Source organism: Anomaloglossus baeobatrachus, chromosome 10, assembly GCF_048569485.1.
Source record: "Anomaloglossus baeobatrachus isolate aAnoBae1 chromosome 10, aAnoBae1.hap1, whole genome shotgun sequence".
NCBI lineage: Eukaryota > Metazoa > Chordata > Amphibia > Anura > Aromobatidae > Anomaloglossus > Anomaloglossus baeobatrachus.
This window is the reverse complement of record NC_134362.1, coordinates 9,736,414-9,755,545: the sequence shown is the minus strand read 5'-3', so window position 1 is coordinate 9,755,545 and position 19,132 is coordinate 9,736,414. Positions and strand designations below refer to the sequence as shown.

General features: G+C 45.3%; 1 protein-coding gene across 1 annotated transcript in view; it reads right to left on the bottom strand.

Annotated features, from left to right (window-relative positions):
- Positions 1-19,132, bottom strand: part of LOC142255066 (vomeronasal type-2 receptor 26-like) — a 114,090-nt gene that overhangs the window by 9,508 nt on the left and 85,450 nt on the right. Inside the window, exons 2-3 of the mRNA XM_075326507.1 lie at positions 8,943-9,779; positions 6,498-6,728 (exon numbers count right to left, since the gene is read on the bottom strand). Coding sequence (XP_075182622.1) covers positions 6,498-6,728; positions 8,943-9,779 — 1,068 coding nt within the window. The remainder of the gene's footprint in view (positions 1-6,497; positions 6,729-8,942; positions 9,780-19,132) is intronic.

The window sequence follows — 19,132 nt, the reverse complement described above, 5'->3', positions numbered from 1 at the left end:
ACAATGAGCTTCACATCTTTGGATTAATTATCTCTTTTTCCAGCCTTTTCTGACTAATTAAGACCCTCCCCAAACTTGTGAACAGCACTCATACTTGGTCAACATGGGAAAGACAAAGGAGCATTCCAAGGCCATCAGAGACAAGATCGTGGAGGGTCACAAGGTCGGCAAGGGGTACAAAACCCTTTCCAAGGAGTTGGGCCTACCTGTCTCCACTGTTGGGAGCATCATCCGGAAGTGGAAGGCTTATGGAACTACTGTTAGCCTTCCATGGCCAGGACAGCCTTTGAAAGTTTCCACCCGTGCCGAGGCCAGGCTTGTCCGAAGAGTCAAGGCTAACCCAAGGACAACAAGGAAGGAGCTCCGGGAAGATCTCATGGCAGTGGGGACATTGGTTTCAGTCAATACCATAAGTAACGTACTCCACCGCAATAGTCTCCATTCCAGACGAGCCCGTAAGGTACCTTTACTTTCAAAGCGTCATGTCAAGGCTCGTCTACAGTTTGCTCATGATCACTTGGAGGACTCTGAGACAGACTGGTTCAAGGTTCTCTGGTCTGATGAGACCAAGATCGACATCTTTGGTGCCAACCACACACATGACGTTTGGAGACTGGATGGCACTGCATACGACCCCAAGAATACCATCCCTACAGTCAAGCATAGTGGTGGCAGCATCATGCTGTGGGGCTGTTTCTCAGCCAAGGGGCCTGGCCATCTGGTCCGCATCCATGGGAAGATGGATAGCACAGCCTACCTGGAGATTTTGGCCAAGAACCTCCGCTCCTCCATCAAGGATCTTAAGATGGGTCGTCATTTCCTCTTCCAACAAGACAACGACCCAAAGCATACAGCCAAGAAAACCAAGGCCTGGTTCAAGAGGGAAAAAATCAAGGTGTTGCAGTGGCCTAGTCAGTCTCCTGACCTTAACCCAATTGAAAACTTGTGGAAGGAGCTCAAAATTAAAGTCCACATGAGACACCCAAAGAGCCTAGATAACTTGGAGAAGATCTGCATGGAGGAGTGGGCCAAGATAACTCCAGAGACCTGTGCCGGCCTGATCAGGTCTTATAAAAGACGATTATTAGCTGTAATTGCAAACAAGGGTTATTCCACAAAATATTAAACCTAGGGGTTGAATAATAATTGACCCACACTTTTATGTTGAAAATTTATTAAAATTTAACTGAGCAACATAACTTGTTGGTTTGTAAGATTTATGCATCTGTTAATAAATCCTGCTCTTGTTTGAAGTTATTAATTATTATTATTATTATTATTGTTTATTTATAGAGCACCATTGATTCCATGGTGCTGTACATGAGGGGGTTACATACAGAATACATGTACACGTTACAATAGACAGACTAGCACAGGGGGAAGAGGGCCCTGCCCTTGCGGGCTTACATCCTAAAGGATTTTGGGGAGGAGACAGTAGGTGGGGTGTAGGTGGGGCGGCAGCTCCGCACGGTGGTGGGGCGGCAGCTCCGCACGGTGGTGGGGCGGCAGCTCCGCACGGTGGTGGGGCGGCAGCTCCGCACGGTGGTGGGGCGGCAGCTCCGCACGGTGGTGGGGCGGCAGCTCCGCACGGTGGTGGGGCGGCAGCTCCGCACGGGGGTGGGGCGGCAGCTCCGCACGGTGGTGGGGCGGCAGCTCCGCACGGTGGTGGGGCGGTGAGGTCATTGAAGGTTATAGGCATTTCTGAACAGATGAGTCTTTAGGTTCCGTTTGAAGCTTGCGAGTGTAGTAGATAGTCTGACGTGTTGAGGCAGTGAGTTCCAGGAGACTGGGGATGCTCGGGAGAAGTCTTGGAGTCGGTTGCATGAGGAGCGAATGAGAGAGGAGGATAGAAGGAGATCTTGGGAGGACCGGAGGTTACGTTTTGGAGTGTAGCGAGAGATTAGTTCAGAGATATATGGAGGAGACAGATTATGGATAGCTTTGTAGGTCAGTGTTAGTAATTTGAATTGGATACGGTGGAAGATTGGGAGCCAGTGGAGGGACTTGCAGAGAGGAGAAGCGGGGTGGTATTGAGGAGAGAGGTGGATCAGTCGGGCAGCAGAGTTAAGGATGGACTGGAGAGGGGCGAGTGTGTTAGCAGGGAGACCACAGAGGAGGATGTTGCAGTAGTCGATGCGGGAGATTATGAGGGCGTGCACTAGAATTTTTGTAGATTGGGGATTGAGAAAAGGGCGGATTCTGGAGATATTTTTGAGTTGAAAACGGCAGGAGGTGGTGAGGGATTGGATGTGCGGTATGAAGGACAGGGCAGAGTCAAAGGTCACTCCGAGGCACCGAACTTTGGGTGCTGGGGAGAGCGTGATGTTATTAATTGTAATGGATAGATCAGGTGGAGAGTGCAGGGGAGATGGAGGAAAGATGATCAGTTCAGTTTTGGCCACATTGAGCTTTAGGAAGCGAGAGGAAAAGAAGGAAGATATAGCAGATAGGCACTCTGGGATTCTGGACAGCAAGTTTGCAGGCTCTAACTTATTTGCATCTTATCAAACCTACTAAATCTGCAGGGGGTTGAATACTACTTGTAGGCACTGTATACAAGAAGGGGGGGGACAAAGGTTCAAGCATGGGATAGGAAATCTGGGTGAACAAGGATCTTTTCCTTAGCACCCAGCATTTCCATGCTCTGCTATACATCTTTCCCTCAGCATTCAACTTTTCTATGCTCTGATATCAAGGGAAAGCTTGGTGCTGAGATAAAGATGTACAGCAAGGCATGGGAAAGCAGGATGCTGAGGAAAAGATGTACAGTAAAGCATGGGAAAGCTGGGTGCTGAGATAAAGATGTACAGCAAGGCATGGGAAAGCAGGATGCTGAGGAAAAGATGTACAGTAAAGCATGGGAAAGCTGGGTGCTGATGTAAAGATGTATAGCAGAGCATGGGAAAGCTGGGTGCTGAGGGAAAGATGTACAGTAAAGCATGGGAAAGCTGAGTGCTGAGATAAAGATGTACAGCAAGGCATGGGAAAGCTGGGTGCTGAGATAAAGATGTACAGCAAGGCATGGGAAAGCTGGGTGCTGAGGGAAAGATGTATAGCAGAGCATGGGAAAGCTGGGTGCTGAGGGAAAGATGTATAGCAGAGCATGGGAAAGCTGGGTGCTGAGGTAAAGATTTAAAGCAGAGCATGGGAAAGCTGCGTGCTGTGGTAAAGATGTACAGTAAAGCATGGGAAAGCTGGGTGCTGAGGGAAAGATGTACAGTAAAGCATGGGAAAGCTGGGTGCTGATGTAAAGATGTATAGCAGAGCATGGGAAAGCTGGATGCTGAGGGAAAGATGTACAGTAAAGCATGGGAAAGCTGGGTGCTGATTTAAAGATGTACAGTTAGGTCCAGAAATATTTGGACAGTGACACAAGTTTTGTTATTTTAGCTGTTTACAAAAACATGTTCAGAAATACAATTATATATATATATATATATAATATGGGCTGAAAGTGCACACTCCCAGCTGCAATATGAGAGTTTTCACATCCAAATCGGAGAAAGGGTTTAGGAATCATAGCTCTGTAATGCATAGCCTCCTCTTTTTCAAGGGACCAAAAGTAATTGGACAAGGGACTCTACGGACTGCAATTAACTCTGAAGGCATCTCCCTCGTTAACCTGTAGTCAATGAAGTAGTTAAAAGGTCTGGGGTTGATTACAGGTGTGTGGTTTTGCATTTGGAAGCTGTTGCTGTGACCAGACAACATGCGGTCTAAGGAACTCTCAATTGAGGTGAAGCAGAACATCCTGAGGCTGAAAAAAAAGAAAAAAATCCATCAGAGAGATAGCAGACATGCTTGGAGTAGCAAAATCAACAGTCGGGTACATTCTGAGGAAAACGGAATTGACTGGTGAGCTTGGGAACTCAAAAAGGCCTGGGCGTCCACGGATGACAACAGTGGTGGATGATCGCCGCATACTTTCTTTGGTGAAGAAGAACCCATTCACAACATCAACTGAAGTCCAGAACACTCTCAGTGAAGTAGGTGTATCTGTCTCTAAGTCAACAGTAAAGAGAAGACTCCATGAAAGTAAATACAAAGGGTTCACATCTAGATGCAAACCATTCATCAATTCCAAAAATAGACAGGCCAGAGTTAAATTTGCTGAAAAACACCTCATGAAGCCAGCTCAGTTCTGGAAAAGTATTCTATGGACAGATGAGACAAAGATCAACCTGTACCAGAATGATGGGAAGAAAAAAGTTTGGAGAAGAAAGGGAACGGCACATGATCCAAGGCACACCACATCCTCTGTAAAACATGGTGGAGGCAACGTGATGGCATGGGCATGCATGGCTTTCAATGGCACTGGGTCACTTGTGTTTATTGATGACATAACAGCAGACAAGAGTAGCCGGATGAATTCTGAAGTGTACCGGGATATACTTTCAGCCCAGATTCAGCCAAATGCCGCAAAGTTGATCGGACGGCGCTTCATAGTACAGATGGACAATGACCCCAAGCATACAGCCAAAGCTACCCAGGAGTTCATGAGTGCAAAAAAGTGGAACCTTCTGCAATGGCCAAGTCAATCACCAGATCTTAACCCAATTGAGCATGCATTTCACTTGCTCAAATCCAGACTTAAGACGGAAAGACCCACAAACAATCAAGACCTGAAGGCTGCGGCTGTAAAGGCCTGGCAAAGCATTAAGAAGGAGGAAACCCAGCGTTTGGTGATGTCAATGGGTTCCAGACTTAAGGCAGTGATTGCCTCCAAAAGGATTCGCAACAAAATATTGAAAATAAAAATATTTTGTTTGGGTTTGGTTTATTTGTCCAATTACTTTTGACCTCCTAAAATGTGGAGTGTTTGTAAAGAAATGTGACAATTCCTACAATTTCTATCAGATATTTTTCTTCAAACCTTCAAATTAAACGTTACAATCTGCACTTGAATTCTGTTGTAGAGGTTTCATTTCAAATCCAATGTGGTGGCCTGCAGAGCCCAACTCGCGAAAATTGTGTCACTGTCCAAAGATTTCTGGACCTAACTGTATAGCAGAGCATGGGAAAGCTGGGTGCTGAGGTAAAGATGTATAGCAGAGCATGGGAAAGCTGGGTGTTGATGTAAAGATGTATAGCAGAGCATGGGAAAGCTGGGTGTTGATGTAAAGATGTATAGCAGAGCATGGGAAAGCTGGGTTCTGATGTAAAGATATATAGCAGAGCATAGGAAAGCTGGGTGCTGAGATAAAGATGTACAGCAAAGCATGGGAAAACAGGGGGCTGAGGACAAGATGGATATCAGAACATATGAAAGCTAGATGCTGATAGAAAGAAGGATTTCATAGCATAGGAAAGCTGGGTGCTGAGAGAAACAGCCGAGTGTCGGCGTCGTTATCCTGTACTGAGTGTCGGTATTATTATCCCCATGCCTCAAGTATTGGTGTAATTATCCCATACCTCGAGTGTCAGTGTATTGAGGTCCAGGTCCAAATTTTGCACTGGGCTCATCGAACTCTAGTTATGCCACTACTTTCGAGGTTTGGTTCAGCAGGTACATTTGAACCTTAGATTAGGTTTGATTGGTGATCCTGACTTGATCTGAACCTCAATGGAAGTCAGTAATTGGGCAGTTCATGTCTCCGCCCACATGCAGCCAGTTATAGGCAGAACATTTCTGGGGGAGGATGGGTTTTTTAAATTTTTTTGTTGTTTTGTGTGCATACTGCATCAGATCACGCTGCTGTTACCCCCAACGTGAGCTGTTCAAACACTGCACGCGGCTCGCACAGGACTGCGCATCACTCATACCCAGCGCCGCGCTGATCGCTTCAGTGATTTGCACTCGTAACTCACTCGAACTTCGAAACTGAACTTTGCTTTTTTGGAAGTTGGTTTCCGAACCCAAACATCGAACCTCAGGTTCACTCATCTCTACTGTTAAGGAATAAGATGCTTTTGCAAACAGAAAAGCAAAACCGGAGTGTGCCATAGTACATTCATCTCACAGCTGCAGAGAAGAAGAAGCCGTAAAGTTTAGAAACTTTCATATTCCAATATGAAGCCTATGCAACTGGCTTATAATATAATATTCCTATATAATGTAAGCCTGTAAGCCCGCAAGGGCAGGGCCCTCTTCCCTCTGTACTAGTCTGTCTACTGTAACTTGTATATGTATTCTGTATGTAACCCCTTCTCATATACAGCACCATGGCATCAATGGTGCTCTATAAATAAATAATAATAATAATAATAATATTACTGGCCGTTAGTAATGAGCGAATAGTAACTATTCGGGGTCGGATTATTCATAACACATCCCAAAGTCCTATTCCGGTATTCATCCCAAACAATGTGGGAAATCTTCAAGATAAAATGCTCGGTTCCCCATTGACTTGCATTGGGTTCATTATTCTTGCCGAATACTGGAAGAGTACTTCGGGATTAGTTACAAATAATACAAACACAAATAGTCACGATTCCCCCATCACTACTGGCCTCCGTAACCGTAAGTCTATAAAATAAACATTTGCACAAGATCTCACGTTTTTTGCATTGTTTTTCCATCTTATGTCTTTGGTAGAAATTGAGAACTCCAGATCATTGATATCGCTCAGACTGTAGGATCCCACCGCAGATAAAGTCGCATTAGTCTTCATGATTAAAATGTCATTATATATTACATAGCTGGATTCTTTTTCTCCTTTGTCATTAAAACACTTTGTCTCTGTCCCGGATTTAGTAGGACAAGTCATTGTCTTCAAGAACCGATGCACCTGTCATGGAGAGAAGGTCACATCAATACAGTAAACAGAAAAATATACAACATTTAGAGCATTTTCTTGATTTCTGAGCTTTGATGCTAAATTATTATTAAATTCTAACTTTTCTCAGAAAAACAATTATTTGTGGATTTTATGAATAATTCAGTGGTTACCTCCTGTTACCCAAAATCACATTTACATCTAAAACTTGTCTGGATTGTCTTGATTCCTTCAAAGTAAACTGAGTGTCTGTCCATCTCCTCCTGGACCTGCTCCTGAGACATCTGCTTGTGTCACCAGACGCTGCCATATTCAACCTGCAGGTGGCGCTGGTGATGGAGGAGATGTCAGAACCAGAAGCTCTGGGCAGCACCGGCTCAGGGTGGCTGGGTCCATCCAGTCCAGTAGTATAAATGTGTGTGTCCTGTCCAGCTCGAGTAATCCACTAAAACTCCCAGCATATTGGTGGAAACTGTCAGATGTAACTTTGTGCTCCTCTGGTTCAGTTTTGTGAATATTTGTGTCCTGTTTTTGTCGCGGACGGGTGCCACTCCACGGCAGAGGGCCTGCTCGGGGCGCTCGGATCCAGGATTGTGTTTGAGGCTCGAGTGATGACCGGACTCGAGGCTCGTGCAACCACCCGTCCTCGCAACAGTGAAAAGGGGGTATTTACAGGGGAGATAGTTTTTGTCTGTGACGCCACCCGTGGGTTTGCGGTGATGAGATGGTGGTACCGCCGCTGCCTCTGGTGACAGTGCCCACGACCGATCTTGTGGGGCAGCGAGATGGTATCCCCTCTACGGGTAGGGAAGGTGTAGTCCCGGGGCCCGGGTGTAGGTAGGGAGCAGTGCTGGGGCGCCGTCGGCAGGTTGGACCGGGGGACACAGGTGTACTCACGATTAGGAATAATCCACACAGAGTCTGTACTGTAAACCAAGGGCGGATGCCCGTTGCCGTTGGAGAGGTGTGCTGGTCCCGCACACGGGTTAACAAGGTAGGGACCATTCCTCCTCCACTCATGTCTTGCTGTGTGTTGATTTAACCCGCTTGGAACAGGAGAAATTCGCTCCCCTGTGGTTCTGTGTACAGAGGGAGCTGTGCCCACAAAATCTGACCCTTTGGATTTTAGTGGGTTCTGGCGGACACCCTATCCCCCGCGTTGGGCTGCCGTTTTGCTCTCTTTGGGCTTCTCACTGGAAGCAAGGCCTGGAACCTTGTCCCGCTGGTCAATTAACAAGGGGCTTGAAGCTTGCCTCGTCCTAGGGTCCAGGTACCCCGCCTGTGCATGGCCTCTGGACCGAATTCCCTCTGTCGGTACCGGCGTGCAATGACCCTGCCCCGGTCCACTTTAGGGCTACCGCGACCGGATCTCCGTCGCCACCTAGTCGGTTATCCCGTGGTCCAAGGGCTCCGACCCCTGACTACACAGCTCCTCTCTCTCGCTCCACCAAAAACTAAACTGCTCCTCACACTCTGCCTGTTCCCGACCCTTGTCACCCCAAGACCCCTAGGTGGGCGTTCCCATCCGCCTGGTCCAGCCCACTGGTGTGTCCTGTGTGTCATGGTGGGGCGACTAGGATTTGTGGCTGGTGTTCCTATGTGTGGGATGCGATTTTAAATCCCAAGGCAGGAGGCGATTCCTGTACCCTTGGTGGGGGGTACAGTCATCTGTGACTACCAGGTTTTTCCAGGGCATCACATTTTTACCTCGGCCTGTTTACTGTAGACCTTGTCTATCCTCCTGGTTCTGCCTCAGCTACTTGCCTCTCATGCCAGCTGCAGCACTGGCCAGAAACTCAGGAGCCCCTGTCTTGGTCCAGATGCCTGTACATGGGTTAAAGGGTCTGCCAGCACAGAATGGATGTTCATGCCAAGTACGGGCACTGGTGCATCATGGCGGGTAATCATTTAAGTACACACTTTGGTCACAATTTGGCCATATTCACTTAGGGGTGTACTCACTTTTGTTGTAAGCAGTTTAGACATTAACGGCTGTGTGCTGATTTATTTACACTGTTATACAAGCTGCTCACTGACACTGTACATTGTGTCACATGGTCAGATCTTCAGTGTTGTCCCAGGAAAAGATACAATAAAACATTCACAACCATGGGAGGGGTGTACTGACTTTTGTGATATACCGTATGAACGATAACACGCACATATACATTACAACATAGCGTGTGATTCTATATTGTCCATGTTTTGTATTTCTCACCTATTCACCTTTTTTGTCTGTTGATGCATCTGATGATCTGCAGATTGATGGCCGCGAGTAATGTCCATATTGTGTAAGGCGGTGGCCAGCGACTGGACAGCGTGATACATTTGGAAACTGTTTCCATGGGCTAATGATAGACAATGATGAAGCAATTTGTCAAATAAATGTGTTATGTTACATTTATGAAGGCGTATATTAAGTAATCTCGAAAACCATTCATCCTTTCCCTTTTTTCCTGTTAAACAACGACATATTATAATCAAGAAATCTTCAAGGATCATGTCTTTAGGATTCTTCAAGATTTGGAAATTATTGAAGTAACTTTCCAGATTTGGTATTTTTACTGGATTTAGATCAAATAAAAAGCTGAGGTTGAATACCTGAGGGTAATTTTTCATATTTACAATCTGAGAATAGAAGGTGGGATTGAGAATGAAGATCCGGTCATGTGTCACATTCATTATATTACTGAAAAATATAATTGTTTGAGAAGAAATAGTTCCGCATGTTATAATTATCTGGGCAGACGACTTCTTTATTATTTTGATATTTTTCTCCAAAAGAATTTCATAATCAGGGATATTTTTCTTCCCACTTCCAAGTTCACTTTTTATGACAAAGTCCACGCAGATCTCATGGCTGGTGAGAAGGTTCGTCAGTAGACTTGTTTCTGTATCTCCGGTGTCATCATTAGAGCTTATGATTCCAACCCAGGACCATCCGAAGTAGTGCAAAAAATTACATATGACGGTATAAGTTGTGTAGTCATTGGGGACGGTCCGGAAAAAAGATGGGAACAGAGATCTGTCACTAAGAAATGTGTCTGTTGCTCCGTAACTAATCTGATATAAAAAAAACAAATGATTAGAGATTCAATTGATAGAGGAGGAACGAGATAGGAAAGGTGACAGCAGCTGTGCCCGACTCAATGAGATGTTGTCGGCAGGCGCGTACTCCCCAAAAGCAAAATGGGAACTTTTTTCCAGTTTCCAAAATTGAAATGATTATGTTAACAGTTTTAGCTGTGTTCCCTGCTCAACTGAGCTTTTGCTGAGAACATGTCTGCCGACAACATGCTTGATTAGGAGAACCAGCCTCATCCAAATCCACCAACAGAGATACCCAAGTGAACTTGGTCTGACTCCTTTTTCTGGCAGACACCCTGAACCCATGGACTTCTGAGTCAGCAGATTGGACCAGTGGCAAGCACTAGCTCCATTTGCCATGGGCGTACTATGTTATCTAGCCTCTAGTTTACTGTCGGAGAAGGTATTCAGCTTGGCAGTTCGCTTTGTCAGACCCATGCAGATTATTTTGTCCTACATAAGTATGGAAAACCTTAGGGCGGCTTTGCACGTTACCTAACATTTGTAAAAATAAATCAGGTAAGGATCACTGAGGATTTTAATCACATACACCTGAGAGGGACTAAACAATAGATGCTTCAACCCATCTGAGGATTTAGTCGTATGGAACTTGTAGTAAAGAAAAAAAGGGGGAAGGAAGAAAAGAGGTGAAAAAAACATAAATGTCATTCAAAATATACAATGGATAGCAGTATTCGTACAAAAAAATCCATAAAAACAAAGTTAGATGCATATAGTACCATAAACACACACCTGTTCCGAGTACATGAAGGATAGGCAGGAACAAACTATAGAACGTTCCTCTTCATGGATGATCACCAGAAATTTTGAGAGATGAACCAAATAATTTTCTCAGCAAGACCTGTGTCCTAACAGACTTTTACACAGTTTTATTTCCAGGAGGTAGCTTGGAGAAGTTTACTGGGGCTAACGTATTCTGGTGGGTTCTATCGAACCATCGTGCAGTCTACATGAAGGAAACATCTCAACCTCCTTCTTGTCGAGGGCATTAACGCTTCACTGTAAAGCAGGAGGCAGTCTCTGTGGGCTAGACCAAGTCCAAGCCACCTGAGGTGGTCCAAACGAGTTGAGACATCCTTAGTGACATGACCGACCCAAGCAGAGCATTTCACCGGATCTCCACTCTAGAATGAAGGGAAATGAAGAGGTGGAGTCTCTATGGTTGGAGATACAAGGAGGGAAAACTAATAATGAAATCCTCATAGGGGTTTGTTATAAGCCACCAAATATAACAGAAACCACTAAAAATGTATTAATGAAACAAATAGACAAAGCAGCAAATCACAATGAGGTGATTATTATGGAGGACTTCAACTACCCCGATATAGACTGGGAAACTGAAACCTGCGTATCTCAGAAAGGAAACCGGCTTCTGTCAGTAACTAAGGATAATTATCTGTCCCAACTTGTGCCGGGCCTAACTAGAGGAACAGCCCTTCTGGATTTAATTTAAAGCAATAGGCCAGATAGAATAACAGACGTACGAGTGGATGGGCACCGAGGGAACAGTGACCACAATATAATACAATTCCACTTGTCCTTCAGTAAGGTGCCTTGGAGGGGGGTTACAAAACGCTGAATTTCAGGAAAGCAAAGTTTGATCAGCTTAGAGAAGACCTTCACCAAATTGATTGGGACAATGTCCTCAAAAATATGAGCACAGAAAATAAATGGGAAATTTCTAAATCCATATTAAACACCCACTTTGAGCTAGCTATACCATATCAAAATAAAAGGGCTAGGAACAGGAGAAAACCAATGTGGCTAAATAAGGATGTAAAAGGGGCAATAAATAATAAGAACGAGGCATTTAAGAAGCTAAAACAAGAAGGCAGCGAAGAAGCATTAAAAAGATATAGAGAAAAAAATAAAATGTGTAAAAAACAAATACATTTAGAAAAAGTAGAAACTGAGAGACCCATTGCTAAGGAAAGCAAAACAAAGCCCAAACTATTCTTTAATTATATAAACAGTAAAATGATTAAAATTGATGGTGTCGGCCCTTTAAAGAACAATGAGGGTAAAATCATAGAAAGCAATGTGGGAAAAGCAAATGTTTTAAATACTTTTTCTCAACTGTGTTCACACAGGAAAAGCATATGCCAGGGGGAATGCAGAGTGATCATGTAAACGCTTCATTAAGTGTGACCTGCCTAACCCAGGAAGAAGTGCAGAACCCAGTTAGTAACATTAAAATTGACAAATCACCAGGCCCTGATGGCATTCACCCTCGGGTATTAAGGGAGTTAAGTAATGTGATAGACAGGCCTCTATTCCTTATATTTAAAGACTCTATAGAAACCGGGTCTGTTCCACTGGATTGGCGGCTAGTAAATGTGGTACCAATATTCAAAAAGGGGTCTAAAAGGGAACCTGGAAACTATAGGCCAGTAAGCTTAACATCCGTTGTGGGTAAAATGTTTGAAGGGTTTTTAAGGGATACTATTATGGAATGTCTCAATGTTAATAAATGTTTAACTCCATATCAGCATTCAGCATGGATTTATGAAGGATTGCTCCTGTCAAACTAACCTGATCAGCTTCTATGAGGATGTAAGCTCTCACATGGACCGAGGAGAATCATTGGATGTCATTTATCTCGACTTTGGTAAAGCATTTGACACTGTCCCACATAAAAGACTGCTAAGTAAAATGAGAAAGCTTGGGCTCGGGGAAAATGTGTGTAGATGGGTAGGTAGCTGGCTTAGTGGTAGAAAGCAAAGAGTGGTTATTAATGGTGCATACTCAGATTGGGCCAGGGTTACTAGTGGGGTACCACAGGGGTCTGTACTGGGACCTCTACTATTTAATATATTTATTAATGATCTGGTGGATGGCTTACAGAGTAAAATATCAGTATTTGCAGATGATACAAAACTATTTAAGGTAGTTAACACAAAGGAGGACAGTTTGCAACTAGAGATGGATTTGAGTAAATTGGAGAATTGGGCTGAAAAATGGCAAATGAGGTTTAACACAGATAAGTGTAAGGTTCTGCACATGGGAAGTCGAAACAGATGCTATGATTACTTACTAAATGGAAAACTGCTGGGGAAATCAGACATGGAAAAAGACTTAGGCATCTTAGTCAATAAGAAGCTAAACTGGAGTGCCCAGTGAAAGGCAGCTGCCTCCAAAGCAAATAGGGTCATGGGATGCATTAGAAGAGGTCTGGGGGCACGAGATGAAAACATCATTCTCCCTCTGTACAAATCACTCGTCAGACCACACTTGGAGGATTGTGTGCAATTTTGGGCGCCGGTGCTCAAGAAAGACATTACTGAACTTGAAAGGGTTCAACGGCGGGCTAATAAAATAATAAATGGAGTGGGTGCACGACAATACACAGAAAGGCTATCAAAATTAGGTCTATTTACTCTAGAAGAGAGAAGTCTTAGGGGAGACCTAATAAATATGTACAAGTATATCAGAAGGCCATACAGAGATCTCTCCCATGATCTGTTTGTACCAAGGACTGTGACTAGAACAAGGGGGCATTCTCTTCGTTTGGAAAAAAGAAAATTTCTGCACCAGCATAGAAGAGGGTTCTTCACGGTAAGAGCAGTGAGGCTCTGGAACTCTCTTCCTGAGGAAGTAGTGATTGCCAACTCACTGAATGAATTTAAGAGAGGAATGGATGCTTTTCTTGATAGCAAAAGTGTAGAAGGTTATAAATAGCATAATCTTACAGGTAGATAGATGACCCAGCTTAGGAAATAGTCAGGAAATAATTTTTTTCCCTATGAAGAAAACTGGCTTCTACTCTGTGGGTTTTTGCCTTCCACAGGTTCAACACTGGAGAACAGTGGCACTAAAATAGGCTGAACTAGATGGACATAAGGTCTTCCTTCAGCCTTACAAACTATGTTACTATGTTACTATGAATAGGTTCATGAGTGTGCAGTAAAAGCACTCCCAGAAGGAGAGGATGTGACTGGTTTTTAAGCACCAGAAAGGAGATCTCTGTATGCTCCACCTGCTCAGTTACAAAGTGTACAGACTCGGATAGTGACCTTCCATCATCGGACTACAGTTGTGCTCCAAAGTTTACATACCCCGGCAGATTTTTTGCTTTCTTAACTTTTTTTCAGAGAATATGAAAAGATAACACACAATCTTTTTTTCCACTCATGGTTAGTGGTCGGCTGAAGCCATTTATTATCAAACTACTGTGTTTTCTCTTTTTAAATCATTGTCACGGGGGTCCTTCTCCCATACCACACAATCAACAGAGCGAGAAATGGCTGTACAATCCAAAGAGCATTTATTCCAATGAAATCAAATGGTCCATAACATAATCCACAAAGCAGAGGGTAAAATTGTCCAGTAGTGGCATAAATGTCCCCGTCTCTCTGAAAAGACCCAGCTTCTCCCAGAGGATCAATCCTTCTTCCTTCACGTTCTCAAACAGACTGCCTGCCCCAGGTAAGCAAAAAGGTCTCTAGGCCCACCTCCCCCCACACCCAGGGACAGAAGCGCCTCAAGAGGCTATAACCTTGCACTATAGGGGGTGATTCTCTACAGACAATAGAATGTACACATAAGCAGTACAAATAATGGACAGTGAACCACGTCTAAACTTGAACCCACACAAAATGGTACATGACCCACAATATCCCACCATCACAACCTCTCCCTCCGTTTTAATAAGTGAGTATGCCATGAGGTCTAAACAGACCTCTGGCCATCTCACTTAAGACCATGTTGCTCAGCTGTGGATAGTCTATGTTCTTGCTGGGACAGTCCATCAGCATTCTGGTGTTGTCTTCCACACTTGTATTGGATGGGGAAGCTGTAGATAGTCCCTTGTCCCTTTAGCGGTAGGGTTGGAAGGACAAGCTTCCCTTTGTGTCCAACTTCACTCAAACTGTGTTTCCTGCACCCACAAATCGACATTGTAGATCTCCCACATCATTTCCAAGGAGAATATCTGCAGGCAGGCCGCTCATCACCCCAACCACACATGCTTGACCCCAAAACCAAAGTCCAGATCTACAGTCGCCTTTGGGATATTCCTCCTTTGTCCTCCAGCCAATTCAATAACAATCCCTGGTCCATGATGTATCGCCTGTGGCCAAACCACCCAGGGATCAGCTATTGTGAGAAATGCCCCAGAGTCACCAAAATCCAATAACTCTGTTCATCCAGCACAACCTACTGTAAGTGCTTGCTTTGATGGTAAGAGGAACTCGGGGCGGTGGCTTGCACCCCATAAACCCCTAGTGGTCGACCACGAGTGTCTGAGTCAGTAGGCAAGTAAACTTGAAGGGGTGAGAACTCTTCCTCCCTTGTATTTGGCTGTAGAGAATAAGCAGGTCGATATGGTGCAAAGTCATTCCTCAATCAACCAGCAGGGAAAGTGTTTTACAGATGCCCAGGCTGCCCACATCGATAACATCTCCTCTGTGTCGTACTCCTTCCAATGTGCATTCTGGAGAAGACAGTAGGAAAACCTGGTGACACAGGCTTGAGTCCATACACTCCAACAGGGGCATCTATTGTGCAGGGGTCAGCAGTACACTCCGGTGGATGTAGTGGTAACTCTTCATTAGGCGGGATGGAATGCACAAAATGCACCGGATGCGGTGGCGGTGCGGGGGGGGGTCCCTCCAAGTCCTTGCGGGACAACTGGATTGCAGGTGTCCAGGTTGTCCGCACCCATAACATCTCCTCTCTGTGATTCCACCAGGGCGTGGTTGGAACTGTTGGGTCCCAGGATTGTGAGCCATGGTTGTCATCGGCCTATGGCTGGTTGGAGGGGCAGCTATAACTGGAGAGGGTCCGGGGAGCAGGAGCAGGCTGTGTCTTATTGTTCAGAAGCCCCCTCCATTGCGGTCGGATAGTAAGGGCCTCATCAGCCAGGGCAGCAGCTCTATTCAAGGTGCCCGGTGTGCTCTCTCTGACTCACTCTCGTATTTCTGAGGGACACTTGTAAAGAAATTGTTCTATGAGAAATACCTGCATAATGTCTTTCACAGTAAAAGCGTCTTCCGCTTCCAGCCATCTCCGACATGCCTGGGACATCTTATGGGCATACATCCTAAATGATCCCCCCGTGGTGCATGGGAGGTCTCGGAACTGTGCCCTATGTGAGTCTGGGGTGATGGCATGGTAATCCAGGATAGTCCATTTTACAATGTTATAATCCCGGTTCTGCTGAGAGTCAATGGTGCGATAAGCCTCTGCCAGGCTTCCGTTCAGGAGTCCCACTAACAAATGCATCCAGCCAGAGTTGGGAACCTCCATCATGACACACTGCTGCTCAAAGTCCTTGAAGAACCCTTCCACATCTCCAGAAGTCTCATCAAATGGTTTGAAGTCTGCCCAGGTAATCCGTACAGGCTCCTGGATTGCTGGGTTTATGCTCCAACTCACATTATTCTCTCTGTCGGACTCCATTGCTTCTTGTCTCCTCTGTGCTCGGTGAGCAGCCTCCTCCTTCTACTGCTAAGATACACCAGGGCCAAGAGCTGCCATCTCTTCTTCAAACCACACCACCCACTGACTTTTTGGGGAAGGGATCCCTGTCCCCAGTGTTTGTTCATCAAACATCTGGGAGGAGGTGGACTGGCTCGCACCCACCAGTAGATCAATCAAGGCTTCTTTACTCAGTCACTGGTAGCTCAGGCCCAGATCTTTGGCTCTCTCCTTTAGACTGGAAGCAGTCCAGTTTCTGTACTCACTCTGTTGGTGGATCTCCATTAGGCTGCGCTCTGTTGACCCCACTGCTGCCACCAGATGTCACGGTGTCCTTCTCCCATATCACACAATCAACAGAGCGAGAGATGGCTGTACAATTCAAAGAGCATTTATTCCAATGAAATTAAATGGTCCATAACATAATCCCCAAACAGAGGGTAAAATTGTCCAGTAGTGGCATAAATGTCCCAGTCTCTCTGAGAAGACCCAGCTTCTCCCAGAGGATCAATCCTTCCTTCAAGTTCTCAAATAGACTGCGTACCCCAGGTAAGCAAAAAGATCTCTAGGCCCACCTCCCCCACACCCAGGGACGGAAGCGACTCAAGAGTAGAGATGAGCTACCCTCTAGAGGCTCGAGTTCGGTTTGTCGAACGGAGACCGCGTTTGAGTTCGGTTCGGCGAGCCGTTCGATGAACCTCTCGAGCCCCATTGAAACCAATGGCAGGCAAACACAAACACATAAAAACACATTATAAATGTACACATACAGTTAATAAACATTGCCATAACACTTACCTGTCCCCGCGATGCGTCCTGCACTCTGTCTCCCGCCGTTTTTTCTTTCGATAATCGCTGCGTCTTCCCGGTAACCAGCACTGATGATAGGACCTATCGTGACGTCAAAATAGCATGTGACCCAGTCACGTGTCTATTATCTCATTGGCTACAGACTGGTCACATGGCTAGACGTCATTGCTAGGTCCTGTCAGTACATATCTCCGGTACGCGGTGCTCGTTTGTGTACCGGCGATATGCTCTGGCACATGGTCGGGCTCCCCGTTCTGCTTCCCCGTTCCGTTATTCACCGGCTGCCACAGCCGGTCAATAACGGAGATCACCGTTGCTATAGCAACGCGCCTGTCAGCGGTGACGTCACCGCTTACAGCCAGCAGCTTCTTCTCACTCACGGAGTGAAAAGACTGCATGGGAAGCAGCAGCGTCCTTCCTCCCATGCAGTGCTGTCTGATATAGCAGAGCTGCATGGGTTGAAGGAGAAAGAAGACAGAAGAGCAGGATCGTGGAGGGCTGACAGGGAGTAATAAACATGGAGTCTCTAATGTGTCTGTGTATTTATTTCTATTAAAGTATTTTTTTCTCTGTGTGGTGTCTTTTTTTTAACCCTTTATTGGAGATTCTTAATGGCTGGGTCAAACTTGCCTGACATTAAAGAATCTCTGGCTTAATACTAGCTAGTAAACAAAGCTAGTATTAACTCATAATTACCCAATGAGCCACCGTCACCAGGGCAGCTGGAAGAGTTGGATACAGCGCCAGATGATGGCGCTTCTATGAAAGACTACATACAGTCCTGGATGGAGTATGCTGAGCCTTGTAGTTCTGCAGCTGCTGTCTGCTCTCCTGCATACACTAGTGAATGGAGCATGCTGAGCCTTGTCATTCTGCAGCTGCTGTCTGCTCTCCTCCATACAGACAGACAGCAGCTGCAGAACTACAAGGCTCAGCATACTCCATCCAGGACTGTATGCAGGAGTTTTTTGCCCCCCCAAAAAATGTGGGCTTTGCCATGTTTTTGTATGCTAGCCAAATACAGCAGGCACCTACGGGCTGCCCCCAACCCCCAGCTGCCTATTTGTACCTGGCTGGGAACCAAAAATATAGGGAAGCCCGTTTTTTTAATTATTTCACTTATTTCATGAAATAATTAAAAAACAAATAACGTGGGCTTCGCCATATTTTTGTGTCCAGCCAGGTACAACTAGGCATCTGGGGATTGGAATCCACAGCACAGGATAGCCTGAGCTTTCTGGGCCCCTCTGCTGCGAATTGAAGTCCGCAGCCCGCCCCAGAAAATGGCGCTTTCATAGAAGCGCTATCTTCTGGAGCTGTATCCAACTCTTCAGCTGGCCTGGTGATGGGTAGCTCGCTGGGTAATAATGGGGTTGGGGATAGCTGTATATTATCAACTGGCCCCTAAGCCTGAAATTCATGGTGTCACGCCAATATTAGACATGGCCACCATGAATTTCTAGTACCGATAAAAAAAAAACCACAACACACAGAAAAATATTTTTATTATAAATAAAACACAACACAATTAGTGACTCCATCTTTATTGAAATAAAGAACCCCCCTCCGCAGTAATCCTGGCTCAAGGATCCCGCGCCGTTCAATCCGGATCCAATTTCATCTGATCGGTTTGCTGGAAGGCAAAGAGATCAGATGATGTGTCAGGTTCAAGGGCCTGAATCACATGACACAGCAGCTGATTGTATAAAAGCCGTTTATACAATCAGCTGATGCATCAGTGCAAAAAAAAAAAAAAACAATTTCACTGCAGACTCCTGTCCGACGACATTAGCTGATAGTTTAGCCGGCCGGACGGTAAGAAGCCGGCCACACCGCTCGACTTATAGTGTCAGCTGATTCCGTCAAGTGACCGCATCAGCTGATCATCGCTAGGTCTAAGAAAGAGAGGAGAGAGAAAGAGAGAGAAAGAAGAGAGAAAGAAGAGAGAAAGAAGAGAGAAAGAAGAGAGAAAGAAGAGAGAAAGAAGAGAGAAAGAAGAGAGAAAGAAGAGAGAAAGAAGAGAGAAAGAAGAGAGAAAGAAGAGAGAGAGAGAAAGAGAGAGAAAGAGAGAGAGAGAAAGA